The sequence below is a fragment of the Monoraphidium neglectum genome (assembly GCF_000611645.1).
Source record: "Monoraphidium neglectum strain SAG 48.87 unplaced genomic scaffold scaffold01054, whole genome shotgun sequence".
Taxonomy (NCBI): domain Eukaryota; kingdom Viridiplantae; phylum Chlorophyta; class Chlorophyceae; order Sphaeropleales; family Selenastraceae; genus Monoraphidium; species Monoraphidium neglectum.
The window spans coordinates 1-12520 of NW_014012574.1; the positions used below are offsets into that span (position 1 = coordinate 1).

Consider the following 12520-nt stretch of genomic DNA (forward strand, 5'->3'; position numbering starts at 1 on the left):
CCCTTTCGCCTCCACCCCCCACCCCCCAAACAAGGTGCTGCCAAACCTCCACCGCATCCATGACTGGGTGGTGGAGCAGCAGCGCGGCGTCGGGCGCGGCGGCGCCACGTTTGCGTTCAGCGTGCCGTTCCTGCGCACCTTCTACTGCGTCACCGACCCAGCCGCGCTGGAGTGGGTGCTCAAGGGGCGGATGACCAACTACGTGAAGGGCGAGGTGGTCGAGTGAGTTGCGGCTGCGCAGGCGCGCGCGCGTCGTGCGGGGCATGCGTGGTCTCGGCGGACGCGGGCCGTGGGTCGGGGTGTGGGAGCCGGGATTTGCTTGCGTAGTCTGTGCCTGTGTGCAGAGGTTGACGAAGTAAATTGAAGGTCGCACCTGCAGTGATGGCGATTGTGGTCTTGGACGCTGGAGCACCAGGAATCTGGTGAGTGACCAGGATCGATATTCACTGCGCCTAATTGACCGCCATGATTGTCACCCCCGCCGTCTCCCGCCGCAGGGCCAACTTTGGGCCCCTTTTGGGGAGGTGAGCGCGCCGGCGCATGCATGACATGCAGGCGTGTCGTCGCTCGAGCAGCCCCATGTGAAACCGTGCAGCCGCCGCAGCGCCGCGGCCGCCTGTGTCATGCGCCGCACGCCCACTCATTCGCCACGGCTCAAGCCCTATGTGCTCCTCGCCTGCCCCCCACGGCGCTTGCGGCCAGGGGCATCTTTGCAGTGGATGGGGAGGAGTGGCGGTGGCAGCGCAAGCTCGCGACGCGCATCTTCTCCGTGAAGAGGTGAGGTGAGGGCCAGCACTGGCGCGCGCCCGCGCCGCGGGCCGCGAGGTTGGGGGCTAACGTGTGACGGGCTGCACAAAACCCCGCCTCCTCTATTTGTTGGCGCGCCTGCGCACGCACACGCGCCCGTCCCTAGTCTCTGTCGCCCCTCGGCGCCTGTGCCTGATCCTCGCGTGAGTGGCACGCGTAGGGCGGCACAAGCAGCAGTGCATTCACAGGCCTCTTTTCTCTCTCCTCCTCCCATGCCTTCCAGGTTGGCCCCTCCCCCACTCTGCCCTCACAAAACCGCCGCAAAACCTCCCTGCCCCCCCAGCTTCAAGCAGTATGTCGGGGAGGTCTTCAGCGCCAAGGCAGACCTGCTGCTCCGCCGCCTCGCGGCCGCCTGCCCCAGCAGCGGCGGCGGCGGCGACGCCGGGATGCTTGGTGTTGCGCCTGGGGAGCCCGTGGACCTTCATGATCTGATGTACCGCTTCACTCTAGACACGTTCTCGCGCATAGGTGCGCAGGAGCCGCGCGCCGTCTCGAGCGCTGGCAGCGCGTGTCATCACACACGCGTGCGCCCGCTGTTTTGTCCGCTGGTCAGGCGCGAGCGCGAGCGCGAGCGCGGCCCGCCCGGCGCTGGTGCCCTAGCGCAGGACGCCCGTATCAGCACACACTGCGGACGCAGCAACATCTCATCCTTTCCACAAAGGCCGAAAAAGCCCCCCTCCAGCGCCCTCCTCCAAGCCTGATCCCCGTCTTTGCGCCCCTCAACCCGCCTCTCAACCGGCCCCTCAATCACCCTGCCATCATCACCACTGCCGCAGGCTTTGGCACCGACCCCGGCTGCCTCACCACCGCCGGCCGCCTGCCTTTTGCGGTCGCCTTTGACCGCGCCCAGCGCACCACCAACGCGCGCTTCTGGGTGCCCTGCTGGCCCCTGCTGGAGTTCCTGGTGCGCACACCACAAGCCCCCCACTCGGCGCGCCCGCTCGGGCAGCGGGAACCTTCGCTCGGCCCCCCCGGCCGCGCCGGCCTCCAACCGGCCGCACTCTGCCTTCGCTGGTCCTGCGGCGGCCCCGAAACTGTCACTGCTCCCCCACGCTGTCGCCCCAGTCCTGTGCGCGCTCCAGCCCACAACTCAAGGCCGACCCTGGCCTTCCTTCACAAACGCCTAATTGGTGGCAAGCACACACACACACACACACACACACACACACACACACACACACACACACGCACTTGTAGCCTACACATGCACACACGCACATACACACATATGAAACTTCGTTGTGACGCAATGCAAACCACCACAGGACGGCCGCGGCCGCCAGCTGCGCCGCGACATTGCCACAATCCGCACCTTTGCCGCCGGCATCATCGCCGCGCGCCGCGAGCTCATGCACACACCGCACGCCTGCTGCGGCGCCGCGACCCCGGCCGCGAGCTGCTGCGATGGGCCCGGAGGTGCGGAGCCGCCGTCGTCGCCGGCCTCGTCGTCCGCATCAGCGCCAGACAGCTTCGCCCACGGCGACCAGGCGCCGCTTGGCGGCGGCGGTTTTGGCGGCATCGACACTGCGGAAGCTCTGGGGAAGGGGCCCTCGGTCGGCAGCCAGGTCGAGCAGTGGCAGCAACAGCAGCGGGGCGGGGACGAGGAAGGGGCCGATGGGCGCCGCCCGGCGCAGGACGAGGCGTCGTCCGACCTGCTGGGCCTCTTCATGACGGAGGACGGCCCCGACGGCGCCCCCCTGGGTGACGAGGCGCTGGTGGACACGGTGCTGAATTTCATCATCGCCGGCCGCGACACCACCGCGCAGGTGCTCGCGGGGGCGCAGGGGCTCCGCAGGGAATGCCCGCCGGGCCGCCGCCTTGTACCGGGGTCTGCCCTCGCCCCCTCTCAGCCGAGCGACCGGGCGTCGCGGCGCTCCCCCCCTTTCGCCCCTCGGCCCACAAACACCCCGGCCTGCTCCCCATCGTTGCGCCTGGCTTCGCCACCCATTGTTTCCGTCCCCCGCACCTGCCTGTGCAGACCCCGCCACCCCCACCCTCCCTGCATCTGCCCCATCACTTGTCTCCCCCTCCAGGCCCTGTCCTGGACGCTCCACCACGTCATGAACCGCCCCGATGTAGAGTCCAAGATCCTGTCAGAGGCGGAGGCCGTGCTCGGCCCCACCAGCGCCGACGCGCAGCGGCACGCACGCACGCAGCAGCAGGGCGACCGCTCGGACGCGTACAGCAGCGGCGGCGGTGGGGGCGGCGGCGGCAAGCCGACCTATGATCAGCTTCACGCGCTGAAGTACGCGCGGGCTGTGTTTCTGGAGGGGCTGCGGCTGCACCCGTCGGTGCCTGAGGTGACCGTCTGTGGCTGGGGCTGGTTGTGGGAACTGATGTGCAGGCGTGGGCACGTGTATGTTTGTGTGTGTGTGTGTGTGTGTGTGTGTGTGTGTGGCGCGTGTGATCTGGTGCGTGCGTGTTTTGATGGTGCAGCTGCGAGAGGCAGAGGAGCGTGAAGTGATGCCCTGCAGGCACGTCTCCGCACACAGCCAGCAGCGTAGGTCAAGCGCCAACCAAGCTACTCGACAGTGGCGCCCGGCATTGCCGCTTGCCCCTTGGGCACGCTGTCCGGCAACCCCGGCAGCCCTTGACCAAACGCCCTCCCCCCCTCAGGACGGCCCAAGAACCGCCCCCCCCCACCCTATTGTGGCTGCTCATACGCCCAAACGCCTCCTCTCATCCATGCCCGCCCCCACCGTGGCTGTTGTGCTCCCACAGAACGCCAAGTTTGCCCTGCGCGCCGACGTGCTGCCCGGCGGCACGCGAGTGCCGGCCGGCGCTATGATCCTCTACAGCCCTTTCGCCATCAACCGCATGAGGGAGTTCTGGGGGCCCGATGCGGACGAGTTCAGGTGATTTTAGGGTGCATGCGATTTCCTGTGATCTGGAAGTCCAGCGGCCATTGGATCTGGGGCCGAGCGCGGCTCCAGGCCGGCCAGGAGATCGCTCGTGCCGTCGTGACACCTTCCTTCCCTCCAGCTCATCCTTTGATCGTCAGCCGTTCCCTCTCCTCCTGCACCACTCCTGCCTGGCCTCCTGCCCCGTCCCATTCGACCCCGTCCAACCCTGCCCCGGCCCCTCCTGCACCGCGGCCATCCCTTGAACCCCAGGCCCGAGCGGTGGGAGGAGCTGGCCCACACGCCCTCAGCCTACAGCTTCCCCAGCTTCAACGCCGGCCCCAGGATCTGCCTGGGGCAGCGGCTGGCCGAGCTGGAGGGCGTGTACGTCCTGGTGGGCTTCTGTGTGAGGGGCAGATGACCAATTCTTTTTGTGGGGCATGAGACACAGGTGGTCCACAACTTGCGAATGTCGGGTACACGTGCGTGGCTTGGAGTGCGGTCGATGTGGCGGGCCCATATGTGTGTGTGTGTGTGTGTGTGTTGCGTTTTGTTTGTGTGTGTGTATGCGCCACATGTGCGTGCGTGTGGCTGCTGTTGTGGATTGTTGTGTGGTGTAGTGTGGTGGGTAGGAGGAATCCGCCTGGAATTGGCAGGCACAGCCGGAGGCGGGGGGCGCGTCCTGGGGGAAAGTGGGTGGGATGCCACAACTTTGAGGGGAGGCGCATGCTGCGTGCTGCCGAACAGCTCGACGGGGTGACCCCAAACCGCCAACCTGCTTACTGTGCCTTTTGTTGTTGGCTTTTGTTTGGCGTGCCGCACCAACCCCCACTACACCACACTGCACCACGTCACACGACACAACCCAGCACCTCACAACCCAGCACACCGCACATCATCCCATCACACCACACAGCCCAGCACCACACAACGCACCATCGCGCCGGCCCGCCCGTCCCCGCGGCCCGCCCCTCGCGCGCGCAGGTCCTGCTGCTGCGCCGCTTCCGCCTGCGGCCGGCCGCGGGGCGTCCCGTGCAGTACGAGCTGAGTGTGAGCATGCCCATGAAAGACGGCCTCTGGGCGCACATCGAGGAGAGGGCTGCGTGTGCTTGAAGCGCCCCGCCGGCGACCGCGCCGGCGCGTGACAAGAGGAGGGAGCGGAGCGGCGCCCCGCGCCAAGCGCGTTGACCGCCGGCGCCTGTACGCAGGGCTGTGCCGCTGCGTATAAAATCAAATGCGGCGGCTGTTGCGTCGCTGCCGTTCTGTGGGCAGGGGCGCGCAAGCTCGCTGGGCTTACGCCGCGTAGGCCATGCGCCGATACCGCGGCCAGGATTTCACGGCTCAGAGCCGCCGTTTACGAGAGGGGGGCGTGTTTGGGCTCGACCAGAGCCCTTGAGGGAGCCAGGATGCATCCAGGGGCGTGACGATACGACACTTGTGGCCCATGCACGTCTGTCGACGTAGCAGGGGCGCCCTGCCCGGAGTGGCTGGCAATCGTCAGGGGCTGCACTGCTGGCGTGTTGAGTGTTGGACGCACCCACTACTAGTCATCGCACGCACCATCCTCATCACACATTTTTTTATGTCGGCAGCTGCCTGGCTGCCGTGCCGCGCGCTCCTGCCAATAGGTTGCTAATCGCCGCCGGCCCGATCGCCGACGTCTGCGCAGCACGCCTGTCGTGACTGCACAGGGCGGGTGCCGCGCCACTCGTGCGGCTGCCCCCCGCCTTGATGCTGTTTGGTGACATTCAAATCCACAGGAAGCTGCAATGCCTTGTCATCTGATGTTGATGTTGACATCAAATCCGCCCATGCATGCCGTTGCCGGCTTCATCATCTTGGTCGCCCTTTGCACAGGGCTGCTGCAGGCGCGCAGGGCTTACCCTGTCGCGCCAGCATGCATGTCATCCGAAATACCAATCAAACCCCCAGCGCGCGTCGCGCATCTCAACGTGCGACGAGGGCGCGTCCGTGGCACGTGCAGCTGCTGTCTCGTCTTGGCCTCCAAGCAGGCCGTTTGCTAGCTGTGCACCGCCCAGGACTGTTGGCGCCACCTGCGGCGGGCGCCACTCACTCTGTTGAGCTTCATGGCACCGCGGCAACGCCGTGCGCGACCTCCGCCTCCGCTCCCCCCAACAATATCTGCTCCACACGACACCGGGAGCCAACCCCCCGACATGGGGGCGCAGCGGCACCCCTGCTTGCCCCGACTGCGTCGCCTCACCACCCGGCTTCGCGCGTGAGATACTGCGCGGCGGCGACCCTCTCGCAGAAACGCATGCATTGCCGCTGTTGAAGCGCGGCGCGCGCAAGAAAGGCTGCTGCACTTGGGTTCACAGTGCCGCCGGTTTTCTAGGGCATTGCTCGGCCCGATGTCGAGAGAAGTTGCGGCTCACTCATCACCAATCGGCGAGCATGCTTCTCGCCGCATGCTCGCCTTGCACTGTGGTTGACGCTTTTGCTGGCCCGCCCTCCTCCCTTCGCTTATGCAGGGTGCGTAGAGGCGGGACACGCAGCTAGTGACATTACTCACAGTGCTGGCTCCCCTGCCATCCGTCTCCCTTGCATTTGTAGAGCTTTTATCACAGGGCTGCAGGAAATCGTCCAAATCCATGACTGTAAACCACTTCGCACAAAACAGTCTGCTGATCGCCGACCATGTAGCAAACAGACACTTAGCTGGGGGCAGGCCAGGGGGCTGTGCTGGGCCACGGACGGACACCGAGCAGGCTGCATCTCCTGGCTAACTCTGGCCCGCCTCGCCGTTCACAAGGTTGCAGCTGCACAGCAGTTACACGGGAACGCCACAGGAGGCCCACTACTGGAGCCCCCAAACGCGTTGGGAGCGCCGTTAAGTGTTCGCAAATCAACCGCGTGAGGACCAGGGGCGAAGCATGGAGCGGCGCGGCTGCGTGCAGGCAGGGCCCGACCGCTTGTTGCGTCGCCTGCCGGGCTCAGACCGCTCGAGAGGGGCAGCCAGGGGCACTGTTAGTGAAGCAAGCGAGTACAGGTGCTGTGCGCGAGGGCGGGCGCGGTGGCAAGGTGACAAGCCACTGTGAGCCGATGGCGGGGGGGTGGGGGCGTTGGCCCCTGCCTTCTGGCTGCAAGCCCACTCTGAGCATCAAGGCGGGGGGGATGGTGGCGGGTGAGGGGGCCCAGTGCTCATGCTGCCGGGAACGCAGGGGCAGGGGGGTTCAACAATGTCAGCTTTCGGGGATGCCGCACAGAGAAGTAGATCAACCAGGAAAAAAGAGAGACGACAAAGGCCGCACGCGGCGGAGCCTTGCGGCAGCGACAGATCCCCAAAGTTCCCCGCCCGTGCCTCTGCGCGCACAAACAGACGGCGCGGCAGCGTCAGCGGTGCAGCCCCGGGACGGTTGCCAGCGCGGCGGCGTGGGCCGCGCCGGCGTCAGCGGCGGGGGCGTGTGCATGTCAAGGCTGTACAGAAAGGGGGGAGGGGCGTGAGGCGCATCGGCCAGGGGCGAGGGTGGCGGCGGGGCGCCTCCCTTGAAGCTGGAAAAGAGAGGCCTCCCGGCGGGCGGCTGGGCGTGATGCCTCAAAAGCAGGGGGCGCGAGGGGCCCGTCAAGTCAAAGTCAGCAGGCGGCGCCGTGTCAAGCCCGCCAGATGCACTGGCGCCCTCCCAAACAATCAAAGGCACAACCTGGGGCGCCGCCGGGCAAGGTGCCGGACCCCGGCAGGGTGCCGGGATGCGCCACCCCAGGGATGCTGTCAGGGCGCCGTCGCCTGCCGCGGCGCGCGCCGCCGAGACCAGCAGGTGGGGCCTGGCGGGGCGCGGCCAAATGCAGACAGGGCCGCCGCAGAGGCCCGCAGGCAGCGCGCGCCATCCGCAGCGCGCGCGCCACACGCACATTCACGCCGGTCGGGGCCCCCTCTGCACGTCACGTATGGCACACTCCGGACGAGGCACCCGCGGCGCGCTGCGTGCGCGCCGCAAGCCCTCTGCCGGCGTCAAACGCACGCACGGCGTGCATGCCGCGCGCGTGCCTCGCCGCCTGCGGCCCGCCGCAACGCCCATCTCGGCGCAGCGGCGGGCGCGACATGCGCGTCGTGCGCAAGGGTGGGGGCTGCGTCACCACACGCCGATGGTGCCATCATAGCTGCCGCTGAACACGTGCCCCCCGTGCGCCGCCAGCACCCGCACCGCGTCGTCGTGCCCGTCGCACTTCCGCGTGCAGCGGAACGTGTTGAGGTCCCAGAACCGCACGGTCGTGTCGTAACTGCCGCTGACGAGGCAGCCCGCGCCGACAGCCAGCGCGAGCACGGCCTCGGTGTGCCCCTCCAGCACCTTGACGCAATCAAGCGTCCGCAGGTCCCACACGCGGATCGTCTTGTCCCAGCTGCCGCTGAACATGAGCCGCTCGCTGACCGCCAGCACGCGCACATTGTCCTCATGGCCCTCCAGCGTGCGCACGCACTTGAGCGTCCGCGCGTCCCAGACCTTGACCGTCGTGTCGTCGCTGCCGCTGAACACGTGGTCCGGCGACGCAACGAGCGCGCGCACCGCGCCTGTGTGCCCGGTGAGCGTCGCCTTGCACTCGAGCGTCTCCACGTCCCACACGCGCACGCTCTTGTCGTAGCTGCCGCTGAACATGCAGCCCGCCGCGTGGACGAGCGTGCGCACGGGGCCCGTGTGGCCCTTGAGGATCTCCAGGCAGTGCAGCGACGCCTCGTCCCACACGCGCACCGTGCCGTCGTAGCTGCCGCTGAACAGGCGCCCTTCGCTCACGGCGAGCGCGCGGACGGCGTCTGTGTGGCCGGTCAGCGTCTTGAGGCGCGTGAGGGTGGCCACGTCCCACACCTTGATGGTGTAGTCGTAGCTGCCGCTGTACAGCCTGCCCTCGCTGATCACCAGCGACAGCACCGGCCGCGTGTGGTCCTCAAGCACGTGCTCGCAGCGGCGGCTGTCAATGTCCCACACCCGGATGGTCTTGTCGGCGCTCGCGCTGAACAGCCGCCGCCCAAAGACCTCAACCGCCCACACGATCTCTTCATGACCCTGGCGGGCGCGAGGAGTGGCACGGCGAGGGGCGAGGACGGGGGGTGAGTGGGGCAGGCCGAGGGCGCGGCGGCAAGCCGGGCGGCAGCTGCGACAGGGGTACCAGAGCAGAGCAAGCGCCCTGCCGCTCAGTTGGGCTGCTGCGCGGCCGCTGGTGCAGCTGCCGCTGGTGCAGCTGCCGCTGGTGCAGCTGCCGCTGGTGCAGCTGCCGCTGGTGCAGCTGCCGCTGGTGCAGCTGCCGCTGGTGCAGCTGCCGCTGGTGCAGCTGCCGCTGGTGCAGCTGCCGCTGCTGCTTCAGCTGCTGCAGGTGCAGCTGCCACTGGTGCTGCAGCTGCTGCTGGTGAACGATGATGATCTCCTGGGATGCCGCCGGCGATCAGGGCCACGCGCAGTCAAGTTGCCAGCGCCGCTGCTGTCAAGTGCCGCCATGCACTGTTGCTGGTGCTGCTGCTGCTCCTGGCGCCGCCAAGGCCAGGACTAGCAAACGAGGCCGTGCAGGGTGAGAACGCTGCTGCCCTTAACATCGCGCGCACCTGCAAAATGTTGCGCTGCTCCTCCTCCGCCTTGAAAGTGGTGGTGGCCTTGTTGCCACCATTGGCCAGCTGGATGCTGTTGACATTGGCCCACTCCTGCGATCGAGACAAAGAACAAGAGCAAGTGATTTGCAGCACTCGCAGATGCAAGCGGCACAGGTTGAGGCCCAACCGCTAAACCGGCACTGCACTTGCCACGCAGCTGCACCAAGCGCGGCCACGCATGGGCGCATAGGAAAAATGGAAAAGAAAATGAAAACCTCATGCCGGCAACGCCTGGCGGCGGCCGGCGTCCCAGCTGCTGGCACACGCATCGTGGTTCGCTGCCGCCGTCGCCCCCCGCCGCCGCGCCGCTAACCTGTATCGCGTTGCGCAGCGCATGGTTTGGCGTCAGCTCCAAGTGCCGCAGCCGCATGCCCGTCACCGGGCACGTCCGGTTGCCCTGCGCTAGCCATTTTTCTATGCAGCTGCGGTCGTAGGTGTGGCCAGTCGCCACCATTACAGGGTCAGACATAAGCTCCATCGAAATGGGGCAGTAGAAGGACGCCGGGCCCTGCGGGGCCGCCGGCTTGTCCTTGTCTTCAGGGCGCCTACGCGCGGTGCAACAACGAAGGGGCGCAAGCGGCAGAGCGCGGCCAGCGGTAGCGTGAGCGCGCGCTCCGCTGCGTCGCATCGCCGTGGCGCCGCGTCCCAGGCGTGCGGCGGGCACTGCCAAACCGCGCCTGGTACGAAACCTGGATGTTGATTGCATTCCATAAAACAGCTCAAGTAGCCCAGGCATATGAGCACTGGCTCCCAAGCACCGAACAACACGGCTGAGGAACCAAACAGCCGTGCCCCGACCGCGCTGGGCCCAAACATGACCTCAGAAACCATCGAATCCCGCATACGGCCCATGTGTCAAAGCGCACGCGCCTGCTGCTGGTCGTGGCCTCGGAGGCTTCCTGAGGGCCCTCCGCGGCAGCCTCCCGGCCGGCCCATCCTTCACGTTGAGAAGCGGTCGCATGCTCGTTGCGAGAGAAGAGGCCCTTGATGGACCTCATGACTCCTATCGGCGACTACAGATTCTGAGGACAACGCAGCGAGCGCCAGCGCGCCCTTGTAGAACAAATGTTGCACCACAACAACAGTGAATGAAACGCAGGGACAAGGGTGGCCACCGCTTCGGAACCCTGGCCCACCCCCTCCCACTGCTCGGCTTGCCGCTCGCAGCCAGGTGGGAAGCGCACCCAGCTGACAAGGTGACGCGAGCCTAGGCGCCGCAGTGGCGAGCAAAGCTCAACCTACCCACTTGCCCTGAGATGCTGTGGTTTTAACGGCACCCGCCACGGCAGGCACGGCTGGATATCGTGTACAGCACAGTCGCTCACCTGTCCTGCCTGCCTCCTGCTGCGCCATCGGCGTCCTCACTCGAGTGTGAAATGGGTACGGCTGCAGCCCGAGCATGCTGGTGAAGTGCGCCCGCAAAGCAGGAATGCTCACAACAGCAGCAAGGCACAGTCGGGCAAGCGTGGGAAGCGCCCGCAGCGCAAACAGCATCCGCTGCATGGCGCAGCCCAGCCGCTTGCTACGACGACAGGAAGGGCAAAACGAAGGCTGCACAGCTGCCATGACTCCTAGACCTGTATGGCATGCCGATGGTGTCGGCATGCCCAGCCCGAGCCCCTTTAACACCAGGTCAAGAGAACTGGAAGCTCGCCAGCCTGCGAAGGAGGCCCTTGGTTCATTGGTTGCACGCATGTGGCAGCCTGCGTGGCGCTCACAATTAGATGCACGCATTTTATCGACATCATTATTTCAAATTTTATATCTGAGCACATCACAAGCCTTTATAGCGTGTCACTGACTCTACTCTACTCACATCATGGGGCGGTTTGTGGGCTCCGGCGTGCCGAACCACGACCCACGCCGGCTCGAGACCGTTTTAAACGCCAAGTACAGGCTTATAGGGTGAGGAATCCGGGACACGGCACGTCCAGGTGAAAGTCGCAGCTTGACATGGCTTCGTGAGCTGACTTGCACGCACCGTTTTGGGGCGTCAGGGTGGACGTTCAAGCCCTGGACGCTCAAGTTAAGGAGAAGGCGGACGCTCATGCAGCGCGGCAGGCAGAGGACAGGTGGGCTTTCGCTTGGTGAAGCGGTGCAGCAAATGCGCGGTCCCTGGGGTGCGGGCGCGCACGACGGGAAGAGGTGGGACCTTCTGTGCTTGTTTGACACGTCAATTGGAAACAGATAATTCGTCATAATTGATTTATTGCCTGAAGCAGCACCATCATCATGTGCCCGCAAGGGGGCCGCCGTCCAGCACGGCGCCATGAACACTCAGGCTGCGCAGCCCACCCCTCACACCATCCCCTGCCCACCCTGCCCCTTCGCCCCTCCCAACCTCCCACCCCGCCACCACACGCCAGCGCCCGTGCTTGCCTATCCCACGGCTTTACCTCCACCCTCGGCGCCGCCGCGGCCGCCGCCGCCGCCGCGCGCGCCGCGTGGGACAAGGAAGTCTCCGCCTTCCGCGCCGAGGCGCAGCCCAAGGCCACTCGCCGCGAGTGGGACCTGAGCCGCCCCGATGCACTGCAGATCGACACGCCGGCGCGTATAGGTGACGACGACCCGCGCTGCGGGCCGGCGTCGATGCAGCGATTTTACGGGGAGGACCTGCTGGTGAGTAATTGGCGGGCCCCTTACTAAACCCTAGTTGGGCGCGTGGTGTACGAGGGGCGCGCGGAAACATAAGGGCAGCGGCGGGTGTGCCGGCGGGCTTGCAGGAGTAGTGGTGATGGGGGGCGGTGGGTCCAATGCAGCGCATCATGTTGTTGGTTGTTGGCACCGGACAGGGCTCAGCCGCGCCAGTGTCCGAGCAGCTGTTGGGATGCAGCCAGATGGAGGGGAGTGGCGAGCGAACGCCCGCCCACGAGTCCATCCTCGCGCCGCCGCAAGCGGCGCAGCCTGCCGCTCAAACGTACCTCTTCCTGCCCCTTACAATGGTGCCGCCGCCCCTCGTGCCCGCCGCCCGCGCGCAGGCCGCCGACAGGGCCGACGCGCAGATGCAGCAGGCGCGCGCCTGGTGGGACCGCCAGGCGGCGGAGCGCGCCGCAGAGCGTGCCGCGGCGGCGGCGGCCGCGGCCGCGCAGGCCGACCTGGCTGCGCAGCAGGACGCGGCGCAGCGAGACCTCGCCGCAACGGAGGCCGTCGCGCGGCGCGCGGCCGGCCGCGACGCGGCGCGGGCGAACGGAGAGCTCGCCGCCGCGCGCGCAGCGGCGCGAGGGGCCGCAGCGGCGGCGGAGGCGGCGGCGGCGGCGGCGGAGGGGGCGGCGGTGGC

General features: G+C 67.0%; 3 protein-coding genes across 3 annotated transcripts in view; 2 read left to right on the forward strand and 1 right to left on the reverse strand.

Moving 5' to 3' along the window:
- Nucleotides 1-190: 190 nt before the first annotated feature.
- MNEG_6476 (hypothetical protein) lies at nucleotides 191-4760 on the forward strand (the record flags this gene model as incomplete). The annotated part of the gene is made up of 11 exons (XM_014045047.1): nucleotides 191-222; nucleotides 498-524; nucleotides 703-777; nucleotides 1091-1275; nucleotides 1584-1711; nucleotides 2073-2573; nucleotides 2841-3107; nucleotides 3529-3662; nucleotides 3921-4041; nucleotides 4304-4339; nucleotides 4632-4760. The coding sequence occupies 11 exons, from the start codon at nucleotides 191-193 to the stop codon at nucleotides 4758-4760; spliced, it is 1635 nt and encodes a 544-aa protein (XP_013900501.1).
- Nucleotides 4761-7738: 2978 nt separating this feature from the next.
- On the reverse strand, nucleotides 7739-9721 carry MNEG_6477 (F-box and WD repeat domain containing 7; the record flags this gene model as incomplete). The annotated part of the gene is made up of 4 exons (XM_014045048.1): nucleotides 7739-8665; nucleotides 8769-9023; nucleotides 9199-9294; nucleotides 9557-9721. 4 exons carry the CDS (start codon nucleotides 9719-9721, stop codon nucleotides 7739-7741), a joined length of 1443 nt encoding a protein of 480 aa, XP_013900502.1.
- A 1341-nt stretch (nucleotides 9722-11062) lies between these two features.
- The window catches only part of MNEG_6478 (hypothetical protein), a gene marked incomplete at both ends in the record, with an annotated part of 2828 nt that continues 1370 nt past the window's right edge, over nucleotides 11063-12520 (forward strand). The window contains 4 exons of the mRNA XM_014045049.1: nucleotides 11063-11148; nucleotides 11241-11315; nucleotides 11610-11862; nucleotides 12222-12389. Coding sequence (XP_013900503.1) covers nucleotides 11063-11148; nucleotides 11241-11315; nucleotides 11610-11862; nucleotides 12222-12389 — 582 coding nt within the window. The remainder of the gene's footprint in view (nucleotides 11149-11240; nucleotides 11316-11609; nucleotides 11863-12221; nucleotides 12390-12520) is intronic.